This window comes from Gracilinanus agilis, chromosome 2 (assembly GCF_016433145.1).
Source record: "Gracilinanus agilis isolate LMUSP501 chromosome 2, AgileGrace, whole genome shotgun sequence".
Taxonomy (NCBI): Eukaryota; Metazoa; Chordata; class Mammalia; order Didelphimorphia; family Didelphidae; genus Gracilinanus; species Gracilinanus agilis.
Window position 1 is genome coordinate 21402979 of NC_058131.1, and position 17480 is coordinate 21420458.

Here is a 17480-nt window from a genome sequence, read left to right on the forward strand (position 1 = left end):
ACAGTTGGGGCCACCTCTATAATAGCCCAGGGGCTCAGCCATTCTTGGTCTCAGTCTTGAGAAGCAAATTTGTAGGAGCAGTGGGAGGTGACAGGTGGGTAGGCCAATAGACCTATAGATCCAGCATTCATACCTATTGCCATTAGAAGTTCAATCATCTATTACCAAACAGAGCTGAGAGAAATCAACAGCACAGCTGCCAAGAAGAACATCATTTCCCCTTCCTCTCCTTTGGTCTAGACCATGGCTGGGTCTAACCAGGGTCCGTGAGGGGAAGAAGAATCTCCAGCCAAATACCAACCCGATGCTCAGTGGTTTAGATTTCTTTAACTCTCTATAGATATAGCATAGTCATTCCCAACACCGCTTTCCTTATCCTGATTCCTAACCCCTTAGAGCAAAAGCATTAAACCCTATTTCCAACTTGATACAAGTGAAGGCTGACATTCATCCCAAGGGGGCAGGTGAATAGTTGCTCAAAAAGGGGAAAGGGATTACCAACATCACAATCAGTTCCTGTTATCCAATCTATACCAACAACTAGCCCATTACCAATCTTTATCACTTAGCCTAACCCTAAGCCAAGGAATCAGAGAGGCTGCTGAACAACATTTACAGCTTCTCCCTCAATATCTTTGGCTTGGGCACTGTTAGTGGGGTCAAGGTGCTTAGCTGAATTGATCATCCATAAGCCCTGGTGGTCATCAGCACACCTTGGTGGCTACCCAGGTATTACTATCCCACTCAGCCTAGATTCATCTACCACCTGAGGATCTTGGGCCAGCTTATAGAAGTACCTTTCCTGTCTACCCTTTCTGTCAAGTAGACAGATATCCACCCCACATTTTTAAATAACAGTTTTTGGGGAAGCTAAGGGAACTGAAGCCTTATAGGTGTAGGGAAGATGACATTGGCAAGGGTTTCATTTATTATTACCAGGCTCATGCTTGTCTGGTCGGCAACACAGGGTATTTATAATCTCTGGTTCCAAGTGATTCCAGACTATTGCCTAAAGATCCTGCTACTATATGACTTTTATAAATGGCTGGCAGACAATCACATAATTTATAACTTATCTACCTACTATGGGAGCTATCATTATATCACTGATTCAGGGACTATGGGCAATCAAGAAAGTCTTTGATCTCATCTGGGACACTAAAAGGAATACTAATGAGAAACTATTGCAAGTAATGCAAGAGCATATTAAACAACTTATTGAAATCAATAAGAAAATGAGAGAGGGCAAAGATCTAGACTTCTATAAAATTATGCAATTAGAGGTTATAAAGAAATCACATAACCAAGCTGCTGCAAACCCTTCCAAACCATCGGCTACTTCAAAACCCACTTCTACCACTGACAAGCAAACTGAGACAGAGACAGGTGGACCCAGTACCATTTCTTTGTTCCCCATAGTAGACCAAACACACCTTAGGCCAGAAGGCAACATAGTTCATATGTGAATAAAGTAGTAGTACAGTTATAAGAAATAAGGAGCACTGATGTGACACGAACTATGAATCAATCAGGCAAGGCAAGTCAACAATCACTTACGGAAGAGATAGTATAGACCAGATATTATGCTAAGTTATGTGCATTCAAAACTGGCAAAAACTACCCTGGACTTCAAGGAAAGCACATTTTGATATAGGAAATGGCATATAAATAACCATGAGAAGTAACAATAAACATACCTATATATAATGTACATGTGTATATGCATATATATATATATATACATGCATGTATATTCCAAAGGGAATGCCACTGACAAGGAGAATCACAAAATCTAGATATTAACTAACATTTAATGTAAGGGAATTTATAAGCCTAAAATAAGGAGAAAATGAGGTATTGGTAAATTAGAATTCAGTGAAAATGTATATCTAGTATTGCTGAGAGAAAAGCACAGCTAAGTGATCAAAGACACTGGATCATTGAGTGTGAGGAGGGAAGTAGAAATTTTAAAGTTCAGGAAGGGTAGGATGGGCCAATGTTATGAAGGATTATAAGCACTAAAGATATGATTTTATATTTATTTCTATTAACTGTAGGGAGTTCACTCAATTTTATGAAATAAAAACATGACATTCTAAACCATGATCTTTAGAAAAAAATATTTCTTTTTGCTAATGTGCATTTTTTAAGATTTTCTATGAAACCTTGTTTGACTTGTGTCTAATCTGTGTATACCTTTGAGGCTTTGATTATAGATGTTTTTAAATCAATGTCTTCTTCACAGTTAGTGTCTTGAGCTCTCCTGTCACTACAGTAGCTTTTATAGCCCTATATTTTTTTTTATAGAGTACACATTTTTTAGTCAACTTCTTGACTTTGGATTTTATGTTAGTGTTGGGCTCTTTCTACCCTAGAGGAAAAGAGGAATGGTGTAAACACCTCTCTTTTTATATCCTGGTGCTGCTTTCACATCTCTTGGAGGCTATGAGTATTCACTGTCTCTAATGTGGCATGATTGGGGGGAGATCTTTTAACTCTCCTCCTGATCTGTGTTCTGATTGTTACCTAAGTAGGGCTCTCCTCACTTTACACCATAATCATTCCTCTCTTTTTTGGAACTGTAACCTGACTTTGGATAGCTACAAGATAACCTCTCTTTCTGCCCCCAGTGCTAGTAAAAGGGACTCCTGGTATCTTCATCGAAATGTTCAATCCCCTTACTTTCCCTGGGTACTGGTTTGTTATTTGTTCTTTCCACTGCTGTCATTGAAGTCACTGCCCAGTTCTTCCTCTGTAGCTATGCTGTGTTTGACTCTTTTGCTCAAAATTTGGCTTTGTAATATGTTCATTATAGAAGAGATTTTAGGGAAACTTTGGCAGTTGTGGCACTTCTTTTTGCCATCTTAATTCCATCCTACACAATATTTGTTTCTAAATATAAAAAAATGAAATGGAAAAAATAGAAGAGCTGGATGATGGATAGAAAAGAAGAAAAAGTAGACTGGAAAATGGCAGGAACATTTTATGTGGTTATTTCAGAACTATGGTATTTTGATGGATGTTCTTCTATGTGGGGTTGTTCTTTTCCCCATTACTGAGTGAAACTTCTCTATCCATTATTATATCAGTCAACCTAACAATAAGTATTTATTAAGCACTTCTTTTGTCCCAGAAACTACTATACTTGGAGATAGTAAGAAGAAGCACAAAACAATATTTTCAGGGCAGCTAAGTAGATCAGTGGAGAGAGAGTCAGGCCTGGAGATGTGTGGTCCTATGTTCAAGACTGGTCTCATATACTTTCTAGGTGTGTTATCTTGGGTAAGTCACTTAACCCCAGTTGCCTAGCCTTTATGACTCTTCTGGCTTGGAACAGATGCTTAGTATCTATTCTAACATAGAAGGCAAAAGTTTAAATACACATACACATGTTCATTAAAGGAGTTTACAAAAAAGGAGACAACATGTAAATAAAAACAAATTAATCATTGTTCCTCATACTTGAAGAGGACCAGATATCACTGGTGATGCCTTTTGATTTGCACATAAATTGGACTTAAGTGGTGCAGAATTGCACAAAGTTGACAGTTGCACTCTTTTTTTCCAGGCATTAAATTCAGTGGCATGGCAAATGTCAGGGCAAATAAGAGAGCTTGGCATGCAGTGAATGAACCTGTCTTCTTCAATGCCTAACCAAGCTCTTATATGCTCCACAGTGCCTGTTTGATCTGCCTTCATAGCAAATGAAAGAAATCGTACTCAACCACCTTATCTGCTGGGGAAGATCCCCATGTGTTTGGGCTAGACACTTCTCTAACTCACCAAAAGTTCTTACACCTTTTGGTTACTCTCAATATGCTTTATTCTATCTGATGAGATGGTTTGCTGGAGTGTGACCACTGTGCATGCTACAACTCCTTAGAACCAAGGGTGAGAGCTGGGTGGCAGATGGACTTAAAAGGATTACATACTGTACAAACAAAATATTTCTAGTAAAATTGAATGTGATCTCAGTAGAGGAGGTACTAGTATCTAGGCATATGGGTAGAAGATGCAACTTAAATTTTCTTGAAGGAAGATAGGGAAGCCAAGAGGCTAAGGTTTCAAGTTAGTAATTCTTTACTCAGACTTACCACAAATACTCCATCCAATATGCTGGAAGCTTTCCTTGGTCCTTTAACAGGGAAAGATGGATGAGGAGCAGAGTAATGAAGAGCTATCCTTCAGTCACCTTCACAGAAAGACTAACCCTCTAACCTCCTATATCTGTTGAAAAGATTTTACACAACATTTTTTGTTCAAGTTATTGTTACTAGTGTTTTATAACTTGACCATACTTTTTTTTTTCTTTTCTAGCTGATGCCTTATATACATATTTTAGTTGTGTGAATGTAGGGAGGTCAAATGACCTGACTGAACTCAAGCTCTGTCATTATAAAACGTAGATATCACATCCTTTACAATATTGTTGCAAGAACAAAATAAGAAAGTATATGGAAAGCATTTTGGGATATGTTTTGCAAATTTTATAGAATCATATGGGTGATCTATTGTAATCGTGTTGCTTTTTGGATCCTCCATTTTATTTTTAAGAATTTATTGTTTTTTTAAACAATCAATCAAAAACATTAATTTAGTACATAGTATGTGCCTACTACTATGAACTTGATATACAAAGAAAGGTAATATAATTATCATGATAATGATATTATTATTAATGATTTTAGGATGATGATGATCTTGAGGATGGTGGCAAGGGTGGTGGGAATAATGATAATGATGATGATGATTTCCTCTCAAAGAACTCATATTATAATGAGTATAGTGAGGGAGCTAATGTGTAAATCACTGGTCAATTAGAAGACATAGATAGTGTAAGGGGAGGCAATTTCAGAAGGGAAGATACTTACAAGTAGGGGAGCTATATAATGTCTCTTGTAGAAAGAGGGTTTTGAATTAAGATTGGAAGAAAGGTTTAGAAATTAAGAGGCATCACTAGGAAGGAAAATTGAAGGTAAAAGATGTTTTTGATAGCCACATATACCTTAGAATTGTTGGAAAGTATTAGTTAAATTCAGTACAAAGAAATATGTGAAGCACCTACTAAGTAAAACATTTGGAAGGGAGAGTAGGAAATCAATTCATTCTATGAAAGTTTCATTTTTCAGCTGATGATATGCCAAATATAATTGTTTCTAGTGAGATTGAAAAATATTGAATATATTTTAATAGTAAGTTGTAAAATCAGATATATATATATATATATACATATATATATATATATATATATATANACAGTTAGTGTCTTGAGCTCTCCTGTCACTACAGTAGCTTTTATAGCCCTATATTTTTTTTTATAGAGTACACATTTTTTAGTCAACTTCTTGACTTTGGATTTTATGTTAGTGTTGGGCTCTTTCTACCCTAGAGGAAAAGAGGAATGGTGTAAACACCTCTCTTTTTATATCCTGGTGCTGCTTTCACATCTCTTGGAGGCTATGAGTATTCACTGTCTCTAATGTGGCATGATTGGGGGGAGATCTTTTAACTCTCCTCCTGATCTGTGTTCTGATTGTTACCTAAGTAGGGCTCTCCTCACTTTACACCATAATCATTCCTCTCTTTTTTGGAACTGTAACCTGACTTTGGATAGCTACAAGATAACCTCTCTTTCTGCCCCCAGTGCTAGTAAAAGGGACTCCTGGTATCTTCATCGAAATGTTCAATCCCCTTACTTTCCCTGGGTACTGGTTTGTTATTTGTTCTTTCCACTGCTGTCATTGAAGTCACTGCCCAGTTCTTCCTCTGTAGCTATGCTGTGTTTGACTCTTTTGCTCAAAATTTGGCTTTGTAATATGTTCATTATAGAAGAGATTTTAGGGAAACTTTGGCAGTTGTGGCACTTCTTTTTGCCATCTTAATTCCATCCTACACAATATTTGTTTCTAAATATAAAAAAATGAAATGGAAAAAATAGAAGAGCTGGATGATGGATAGAAAAGAAGAAAAAGTAGACTGGAAAATGGCAGGAACATTTTATGTGGTTATTTCAGAACTATGGTATTTTGATGGATGTTCTTCTATGTGGGGTTGTTCTTTTCCCCATTACTGAGTGAAACTTCTCTATCCATTATTATATCAGTCAACCTAACAATAAGTATTTATTAAGCACTTCTTTTGTCCCAGAAACTACTATACTTGGAGATAGTAAGAAGAAGCACAAAACAATATTTTCAGGGCAGCTAAGTAGATCAGTGGAGAGAGAGTCAGGCCTGGAGATGTGTGGTCCTATGTTCAAGACTGGTCTCATATACTTTCTAGGTGTGTTATCTTGGGTAAGTCACTTAACCCCAGTTGCCTAGCCTTTATGACTCTTCTGGCTTGGAACAGATGCTTAGTATCTATTCTAACATAGAAGGCAAAAGTTTAAATACACATACACATGTTCATTAAAGGAGTTTACAAAAAAGGAGACAACATGTAAATAAAAACAAATTAATCATTGTTCCTCATACTTGAAGAGGACCAGATATCACTGGTGATGCCTTTTGATTTGCACATAAATTGGACTTAAGTGGTGCAGAATTGCACAAAGTTGACAGTTGCACTCTTTTTTTCCAGGCATTAAATTCAGTGGCATGGCAAATGTCAGGGCAAATAAGAGAGCTTGGCATGCAGTGAATGAACCTGTCTTCTTCAATGCCTAACCAAGCTCTTATATGCTCCACAGTGCCTGTTTGATCTGCCTTCATAGCAAATGAAAGAAATCGTACTCAACCACCTTATCTGCTGGGGAAGATCCCCATGTGTTTGGGCTAGACACTTCTCTAACTCACCAAAAGTTCTTACACCTTTTGGTTACTCTCAATATGCTTTATTCTATCTGATGAGATGGTTTGCTGGAGTGTGACCACTGTGCATGCTACAACTCCTTAGAACCAAGGGTGAGAGCTGGGTGGCAGATGGACTTAAAAGGATTACATACTGTACAAACAAAATATTTCTAGTAAAATTGAATGTGATCTCAGTAGAGGAGGTACTAGTATCTAGGCATATGGGTAGAAGATGCAACTTAAATTTTCTTGAAGGAAGATAGGGAAGCCAAGAGGCTAAGGTTTCAAGTTAGTAATTCTTTACTCAGACTTACCACAAATACTCCATCCAATATGCTGGAAGCTTTCCTTGGTCCTTTAACAGGGAAAGATGGATGAGGAGCAGAGTAATGAAGAGCTATCCTTCAGTCACCTTCACAGAAAGACTAACCCTCTAACCTCCTATATCTGTTGAAAAGATTTTACACAACATTTTTTGTTCAAGTTATTGTTACTAGTGTTTTATAACTTGACCATACTTTTTTTTTTCTTTTCTAGCTGATGCCTTATATACATATTTTAGTTGTGTGAATGTAGGGAGGTCAAATGACCTGACTGAACTCAAGCTCTGTCATTATAAAACGTAGATATCACATCCTTTACAATATTGTTGCAAGAACAAAATAAGAAAGTATATGGAAAGCATTTTGGGATATGTTTTGCAAATTTTATAGAATCATATGGGTGATCTATTGTAATCGTGTTGCTTTTTGGATCCTCCATTTTATTTTTAAGAATTTATTGTTTTTTTAAACAATCAATCAAAAACATTAATTTAGTACATAGTATGTGCCTACTACTATGAACTTGATATACAAAGAAAGGTAATATAATTATCATGATAATGATATTATTATTAATGATTTTAGGATGATGATGATCTTGAGGATGGTGGCAAGGGTGGTGGGAATAATGATAATGATGATGATGATTTCCTCTCAAAGAACTCATATTATAATGAGTATAGTGAGGGAGCTAATGTGTAAATCACTGGTCAATTAGAAGACATAGATAGTGTAAGGGGAGGCAATTTCAGAAGGGAAGATACTTACAAGTAGGGGAGCTATATAATGTCTCTTGTAGAAAGAGGGTTTTGAATTAAGATTGGAAGAAAGGTTTAGAAATTAAGAGGCATCACTAGGAAGGAAAATTGAAGGTAAAAGATGTTTTTGATAGCCACATATACCTTAGAATTGTTGGAAAGTATTAGTTAAATTCAGTACAAAGAAATATGTGAAGCACCTACTAAGTAAAACATTTGGAAGGGAGAGTAGGAAATCAATTCATTCTATGAAAGTTTCATTTTTCAGCTGATGATATGCCAAATATAATTGTTTCTAGTGAGATTGAAAAATATTGAATATATTTTAATAGTAAGTTGTAAAATCAGATATATATATATATATATACATATATATATATATATATATATATATATAAATTAAATTTAAAGAGCAAGACCAGCTTTAGAGATAAAGAGCATTAAGAAGTATAGGAAAGGGGTGCGGCTGCGTAGCTCAGTGGATTGAGAGCCAGGCCTAGAGACCAGAAGTCCTAGGTTCAAATCTGGCCTCAGACACTTCCCAGCTGTGTGACCCTGGGCAAGTCACTTGACCCCCATTGCCTACCCTTACCACTCTTCCACCTATGAGTCAATGCACAGAAGTTAAGGGTTTAAAATAAAAAATAAAAAAAGAAGTATAGGAAATGCAAATTTGCTAATGCAGAGGTTTATAATGTTTTTCTTTCATATTAAAATTTATAGCCATAATATTTGATCTTGTTCTTACTATATGACCTAGTTATTGTCAAAGCCACATTTTAGTGACTGTATTAAAATGCATTTTAATACCTATTTTCAAGAAATGTTTGAGAAAGATACTACCAGTTGTATAAATTAAATATCTGGGGTATCTCCAACTCAGTCCAATCCTGGAAGATTCATCACAGTAGGAGTCATACTGTCATCTGTCTGGGTCTGCCAGCATAGCAGTGTCACCACCACAAAGGAGGTCAGGAGGCCAGAGAATATGATTTATTTTAGGCCAGGGCCAATGGAAGGATCTCAAAGTATCCAGGAGAAGGTCTTAGGGAGAGGCTTAAAAAGTCAGTATGTGCAGCTTGGTGGCCCATGGCCCTCATGTCACTCTTGTCTTGCTTTCTATCTAAAATGAATTTCTCTGTCTCCCTTGTTGCTCTCTTGACATCACCTAGACACCAAATACTGGTGAGTAAATTGAAATAGATGAGCCATCTTTAAGAGAATTTGAGAGTCATGAGATAGGAAGCAATGGAGTCTAGAGTGTTGGGAGACAGCAGAGCAATTTTCAAGGCACTGACCCACAAGAAGGCTGAGCCCAATTGAAAGAACATGGTTGGTTCCTCAGATATGATGTGTGAGAATCAGAAAAGACTTTATAGGGTGGGACTTCAAGGAAGTGGGGGTCTTTGGCATACTGTGGATGGTGCTGACTGGACCAGTGGTGGAGTACAGTGAGGAAGCCCACAATGGTAGCCACAGATTAGCCCGCTAAGTACCTACTTTTCCCCCTCCTTCCTCCTTCTTCTCCTTCTCCTCCTTTTGATTTAATAAAGCTATAAAGCTATAACCAGCCTCATCATTTTTAATTCTTACACTTCTCAGCCATTCTCCAAGCTGTTATAGCACTTACTTGTAGTCATCTCTGACAAGTGGCAGCACGAAGGGGAGCAAATTGGTTTAGAATCTGGGACCTGATCTTACTTTGTTAGAAAAGTAGGAAACTCTTTCTCTTTTTCATTTTCTTTACTAATAAATACTTTGAAAAATTAGTATAAAGTTTCCAAGATTAATTTTATTCACAACATAGTGAACTGGACCAAGAGAAAACCCATAGGCCAGAGAAACTCTTCTGAGGATGAGCATGACTTCAGATGGCTTAAGAAGAGAAAAATTACAACAATAGATGTCCTAGAAATCAGGCTGATGCTTCACGAGACTTTGAGTCCTTGGGAATAGACTGCATGGGGGGGGGCTGAATAAGTTATCCCTTTTATATCTTCCCATTTACCATGATTTTGTTTACTAGAAAAGGAGTTAAGAAATACACAAGTCTCATAGGTAAAATCTTCATAGAATGTATAGGACGTTTAGGACCTTATGTATCCTGGTGATTTAGGTGTAATCCTGAAATTAATAAATATCATGTATATGGTGATTCGCTTGGGACACTATATTTTCCTTAGGTTCAGAGGAGGGATTTAGAGTTTTTATTTTTAATTTATTGAATTATTTCCATATCTGAGTTCTGAGTTAGAAGATTGCTAGTAGAAGCTGGACTTCATAAGCTCCTTACCCTTCCCTATTCTAAAAATATCAGAGAAGAGTAAGTCTGCCTCTATTTTTCTTGATGGTGACTATTGACCCATTTGAAAATAGGGTAGGTCACATTTTCCTTATTTGAACAAAGACCCACCAACTCTGTGATGAAATAATGAGGGAGGAGTTGAGGTCTCGAAGTCCACCTCTTATTTCAAAATATTCACCAATGAAGACTGTTAGGAGAGGTCAAACTGTCAGGCCAATCAGAAAAAGGGCAGTTTCCTATAAAAGCATGATTCCCAAGTAGTGGTCTTTAATGACAAGGCTGGCAAAAAATTCATTCTTTGTTGATGGAATACATGCTCCTATTAATGAACAATTTTATTTTCAGGTAAGTGACCTCATATTCTTTATTGTCTTGTATAATTAGAATTTTCTCCCCAATGACTCTCTTTTCCAGCATATCATGTTGTAAAAGGGGAAAATGAGGAAATTATGGTTGGACTTGAAATTTAAAGTCTCATCTCCAGGGAATGATTACTCGATTCCAAAATAAGAGCCTCAAGTCAGGATGACTTTTATGGTGGTTTATTTATAATTAGGAAGGTTGAAGGTAGAGAAAATGAGAGAGAGAAACCCTGGCCTGGACTAGAGATCTGAATCAGGGTGGATTCAGAGGCCCCAGCAGAGGGGGCACAGAGGTTGATTAAACAAGGCTTCTAGCCACAAGGCCTCCTCTAAGAAGAGAGGCCTCCTTGAGGCTAGAGCCTTCAGAAACGCCAAGGGAAGAGAGAGTCAACCTAACTTACTCACGTGACAATTCAAAGGGAAGCACTCTGAGGTCTCACTTAAGCTCCTTCAATGCCAAGTTCAAAGTGCCAAAAAACCCTTCACAGGAAGTTACCATCATATTTAAAAAATAGCAGCTTTCTTCACTTTCTATGTCCACCTCCAGTTTCACGTGGACAAATGGCAGCCTCAACCCTGTACTGAAGGAAGTCACTTGCTTTTGATTTGTCACTTATGTTATATTTGGGAAGCTGTAAGATGCCAGTGGTCTGTAGCAATCAGGTCTCACCCACTAACAGGCTTGACTGAAGGGAGGGATAAGATCTTGCTGAGTGCTCCTTCATGTTCCCCCTTCCCACTAGGCAGTTGGAAATCAGTTACTGAAAGATAATAGTGGACAGACTTGTTAAACACAGGGCCAGGTCAGTAACTTTGGAAAGGCTGAACTCCTAACTATGATAACTTTCTCTAAACTATTTCCTTACAGGATTGAGTAGGAGAAAATAGGAGAAGCTTGACGTCTTTGAAGCTCTAAGGCACAGAGGAAAGGTCTTGCTTTTGGGCTACAAGGCAGGAGGAACTCAGCTTGAGGAAGTTGTGAGTATTTCCCTAAATATAACCAGGCACTGCTCCCAAATGATTAAAGGTTTAATGATATGTAGGGAAGGGAAGGAAGGGAGATCAAATAAGGATAGCCAAGGTCTGGGAAGACCTAAACTGTTATGTTCAAGCAGCCAGTCCTCCAAAGAGGAAAGGTAACTTGCTTTGCTAGTTAGCTCTCTAAACCTATAAATAATCTTCTCCTATATCTAGATAACTAAATAGAGATAACTGTGGTGTTGATTGAAGGTCAAATCAAGGTAAAGCAGGTTGGCAGCTGGTAACTAAAATGGCTTTGTTCAGATTCAAGCCTCAAGCCCCCAAGAGCATCCAGGAACTGGATCCAGCAAACAGAGTGACCTGCTTGCTTCAAACCCAGGACTCAACTGCCTTTAACTGCCCCCTCTCTTAGAGTTCTCAGGGGGCCCTATGGAATTCTGAGCTGTGGCTTGACCTCCTATCTCTGTAGCTGGAATTCCACTCTGCCATTGCAATCTCACACTTACTATCACATGTGGGTCACAGACCTCCCCCTCCCCACTTAATTATAAGTGGGGAGGGGTGACATTATTCCTGGTGGCTAAAGTCTAAAGAATAAATGAGAGTGAACTAATCCCATTTACACAATGTTATGTGCTAACGTAGGGAAGATATAAGTTTTGTGTAGGTCTTCCCTCTCTCTCTCTACTCCCTGAAACATGGCTGTGGAGGTGGGGTGAGGTGAGAGGCAGGAGAATTTTACTCAGGTGTTTTTTACTCAGGTTTTCCTTTCATTCTTTTTATTTCTTTTACTTCAAATGATTATTAATAAATTTTATAAAAATAATACTCTGATTTATTAGATATTAATTTAAATTTTACAGTCTACAATACAGTTTCATCACTTGGAAGTTCTCTCATCAGCATAATCATAGTACTCCTACCTGTTCTTTTGATGCTTAACTCCTAGTTCAGTGAAGTACTCTCATGTATACATTCATTAAATTCTTTAAATGACAACTATGACTGCTCTATGAAATACTTTCTTTTGATTTGTTAATACTAAAGTTTATACAGGTTATAATTGATAATGTGAATACTTGTGGATTTGATGACTATCACATTATGTTGTTTCTGTTGTAGTTCAATCGTTTCAGCCATGTCTGACTTCATGATCCTATTTGTGATTTTCTTGGCCAAGATACTAGAGTATTCTTCCATTTCCCTCTCCAGTTTATTTCACAGATGAAGAGACTGAGGCAAGCAGACTTAAATGGATTTCTTAGGGCCACACAGCTAGTCGGTTTCTGAGATCATATTAGAACTTAGGTCCTCCTGACTCCAGGTCAAGTGCTCTATCCACTGTGCCATTGAGCTGCCTTTTTTTCTTCTCATATTCTTCTCATCCTTTAATACATTTGTATCATGTAACCTTGACTTTTTCCTTTTAATCCAGAAGAGTCTGAAATCCATCAGGTTTAAGTTCCTAGAATGTTCATCAAATCCTTGGAACTCAGAGAATTTGATCCTTTTCTTCATTTATTAAGAAGTGGTGACCAAAAATATACAGGTTGTTATAAAAATTAATCTGTAGGCCTATTACTATATTTATAAGCATTTATTAGTAAAGAGAGATAGTAATAGGTTTCAGCCCTTCTAATTTTGGATAAAAATCCAATCCTACTTTGCAACAGGCCTCCAAGCCACAGTTTGTCAAAGATGGCCCAGTGAGATAAGAAAGCAGGTAGCCCAGAGAGGCAGTTAGGTTAAGAGCCTGGGCCAGAGAAAAGAGAGCTCTCAGCTTCTTGACTGGTTTTTCAATATTTTACTCCAGACAAAGTTATTCCAAAATTATTGAAACATAGCTGATGATAGGTTTTGGATTGGCTTTGTGTTCCTTTCTATGTCCTTTGGATCATTTATATTTTGTTTGTTGCAATATAGTAACAGAAAAGGCTGATATATTTAGTGGATGGTCTATAATGATTTCCAGGTGTTGTTTCCAAGATTTTATACATACTGTAAAGCTGTTCATTTTCTAGATATAATTTGGAAAACTTATCTGTAAATGTATCACTTTGTGCCTGTCCACATTAACATAAAACTGGCACTTTTCTGCCCACTCATAGAGTCCTGGGGCATGTGGCTGACTCAGTAATATTTAGAAAAGTTAGAAATAATTTAACAATATGGAGATATGATGGTATACAACCTTCTATATTAAAGGAAGTAAAACTTTCACCTTCCTTATGGTCCTTAGGTTCAGAACTTCAGAATACCTTCATAGTCATCTAAGTTCCCTGCCCTCAAAGACTCAAGATTCTGCAGGAAGAGAGGACATCTATATTCATTAGTATGTAAGAAATAAATAAAAGATAAATTTGGTGGAGGAATTATAATCTGAGAGAGACCAAGAAAATCTACATGTCAAAATTAGCAATGGATCATTTAGACATGAAAGGTGATGCCATAAGCAAATTAAAGGAGAAGGGAGCATGGGATAGTTTGCTTGTTAGATCTATATCTAAGGGTAGAATTTATTTTCAGATTAGAGATAGACAACATTATGAGATGTAAAATGGATAATTTAGATATGTTAGATTAATTTGTTTTTGCACAAAAAAATCCCAATACAGTCAAGATTAGAAAGAATTCAGAAATCAGGGTGGAGGGAGTGGAATTCAAAGCAAGTTTGTTTGGTTAAAAGTCCCCAACTGTCAAATATATAGAGAAATTAGTCAAATTTATAGGAATGTGAGTAATTTCCAAGTTCAAATATCATTAAAGGATATAGAACAACAGATTTCAGATGAAGAAATCGAAGCTCTATATGCCATATGAAAAATTATTCTCATTCATTTTTGATAAGGGAAATGCAAATTAAAACAATGAGGTACAATCGTTTACCTATCAGATTAGCTTAGAGGGTAATTTTAGTGTGGAAAATCACAGAGATGGTGATGGGAAGAAGAGAGAGTTGGCATGCCTTTTACAGAAGTAGAAGCCATGTTTATTTTATTACTAGTCCTTATTAAAGGAAGAGTCAAAAGAAGTTGAGAATAGGTATGTGATTATGCATTGGGAACTGTTTGGAGGCTAATGTTTTCCACAGTGGAGGAAAATGTTTCCCGAAGGTTGAGAATTTTCCCAAAGGTCAGAAAACATTCAGAACTGAGTGACTTAGCTCTCACCCTTGTTGTGATCTGTAGAGGATTCCTTTGGAGAATACATCAACAGTAGGGAAGAAAATGGTTGGCATGCAGATAAGAATGCTTGGTCCCAAAGAGGACAGAGTTCACTTGAACTAGACCTGAGGAGAGCTCATGGTACCAAGAGGAAAGATGTGTAAGAAGATCATTTCCCTAAGGGAAAAGGGGATGTGGTTCTATTCCATTCAAAGGTAGAGAGGATTGTAGTAACAATGATGTTTAATGGAAGCAGTGAACAGGGCACTAGCTAGTGTCTAGACTGAGCAAAAAAGGAAAGCTTAAATAGTTCATGACATTAATAATAAGTATTTAATAATGATTTCTTTCTTCATTCATTTGCCAGTTAGAGTTGAAACCCAGGTTTTCCTGACAGGAAGGCCAGTCCTCTCTTCATTAACTCAAGCTCTCCACATTCACTTCCTGAAATAACCATATGCAGTACATGAAACATCCTGGAGGCTTAAGCATCTGCTTATCTCTTCTTTTGATTAGAAGAAATAAAAGGCAATTCCTGTTTCTTAGAGAAATATAGTTATGATTCTTATAGGATATTTTGAATGAGAATAGCATCATGACATGGAAATGTTTACATTCTTTTTATCAAAATGTGGCCATTATGTAAATGTTTCATTCAGTTTATTTCCTGGTTTTCATATACTTCATTACTCAAGGGTATACTGAGAAATAGTATATTCCTCCATTAACATGGAGCCATTTTGTTCTTCAGAGATTCTCAAAGAGGGGACAAGTACATTTGAACAAATCAAGCAAATAATAAAAGTGAATTATGTTTATTCTTTTTTTTTTTAAGTCCTTAACTTCTGTGTATTGGCTCCTAGGTAGAAGAGTGGTAAGGGTGGGCAATGGGGGTCAAGTGACTTGTCCAGGGTCACACATATATTTATCCTTTAAATATATATCTACATGTGAATTTATAGAAACTCATTTGTGACACTTTTTATATTATTTTTAGGACAAATAACTGTCCTTTATTGAATCAAAGTGAAGAAAACCATTACCCTCTCTCACTCATGTGATGTCTTTTTGTGATACCTTCAATAGTTCAATAGTAACTCAGCAGGTCAAGTATTAGAGACTCTCTGTCTGTCACTGTCTCTGTCTCTCTTTTTCTTTGTCTCTGTTCTGTCTCTCTTACACACACATTTATGTAGCAATACTACCTAGTTGTGCAGTAACAGAATTTAAAACATATTTAAATTCACAACTGAATTTATAGTATAAAACTAGAAAGACCGAAAGCCAAGCTAAATAAAAGAATATGTTTTTATTGTGAATTCAATTTAAAAGACACTTTGGTAATACAGTTGTCCCTTGCTATATTGCAGTTCACTTATTGTGGGTTTAAATATATATATATATATATATATATATATATATATATATATATATATATATAATTCTGTATCACAGAGTTTTTGCTATATCATGGGATTTTGCAGATGAATACCATGCTGTACACAATGGAAATCTCATATGCCACTACCAATTACACAAGTTTGCCAATGTGAGATTGTACTTGTACACTACCAGCTGATGGAATGAAAGGTGATCAACCACAGCACTGTGTTCTGTATCCTGGGTGCTGATTGGCTCAGTGACTGTAGCATTGATCTGTTTGATCTCCGGCATTGTGCCCATATGTTCAGCATCTCTTCTTGTCCACTTCACATTGCCAACAGATCGCTTCACATAGTGTTTTTTCTAGCAGTGTTTCCCAAACTTTTTTGGTACCGCCCCCTTTCCAGAAAAAATATTACTTAGCGCCCCCTATCACATACTATCACCACCCCCTTACAGTTATTCACCACCCCCATATTTACCTGTGGCCATCACTGCTTCCCTGGATCACTGCAGCACCCACTAGGGGGCGGTGGCGCCCATCTTGGGAATCACTAAATTAGAATATGATGTAGATTATATTTATTCGTTCTACTTCTTTGTCTCCTTGAAGAGTAGAACATATATATTGGGCATTTGAAAATATTTTTAATTGGTGATTTAATTCAGTACACATTTCTTGCATATAAGGAATTGTGAGGAGAAATTAATATGTGATCAGCAGCAAGCAGCAACAGTCTCCATGCTTTTAGAATTGATAAGTTCTTATCACACAGAATTGTTTTCGTAATTTCATGATACTTGTATCAGAATTTAGAAAGCCTAGAACAGAGAACTGTCTGCAGTTCATGTCAGGATCAATAGGGGTTAGAAGATGTTGCTTCAGGTAAATGGGCAACTTGGATGAAAAAAAGATAATTAGGAATCAGAAGGATATTCTGAGGGAGGAAGAAAATGGCTATTATTTTGACAAGAAAGAAGAAATGATGAGATTTTGCAGCTACTATGGATGTGTATTTAAAAAAACAACAACAGGGGAAAGATGGCGGCGTCTGCGGCGGTGGCGTTTGTGACCTTCGGCCGCCTTCTGGGCTGCAGTCAGGGCTTCCCTGTGGCCGCCAGATGTTTTGGTGTGCAGGTGTCGCCCACGGGGGAGAAAATTACCCACACAGGCCAGGTTTATGATGAAGATGATTACAGGAGGATTCGCTTTGTTGGTCGCCAGAAAGAGGTAAATAAAAACTTTGCAATTGATTTGATAGCAGAGCAACCAGTAAGCAAAGTGGAAAGTCGAGTGATATCATGTGATGGTGGAGGAGGAGCTCTGGGTCATCCAAAAGTATATATAAACTTGGACAAAGAGACTAAAACTGGGACTTGTGGGTATTGTGGACTTCAGTTTACACAACA

General features: G+C 37.1%; 1 protein-coding gene across 1 annotated transcript in view; it reads left to right on the forward strand.

Annotated features, from left to right (window-relative positions):
• Positions 1-17032: 17032 nt before the first annotated feature.
• The window catches only part of LOC123233095 (NADH dehydrogenase [ubiquinone] iron-sulfur protein 6, mitochondrial-like), a 12592-nt gene continuing 12144 nt past the window's right edge, over positions 17033-17480 (forward strand). Inside the window, exon 1 of the mRNA XM_044659265.1 lies at positions 17033-17468. Within this exon, the coding sequence (XP_044515200.1) occupies positions 17113-17468 (356 nt within the window). The 5' untranslated portion in view covers positions 17033-17112. The remainder of the gene's footprint in view (positions 17469-17480) is intronic.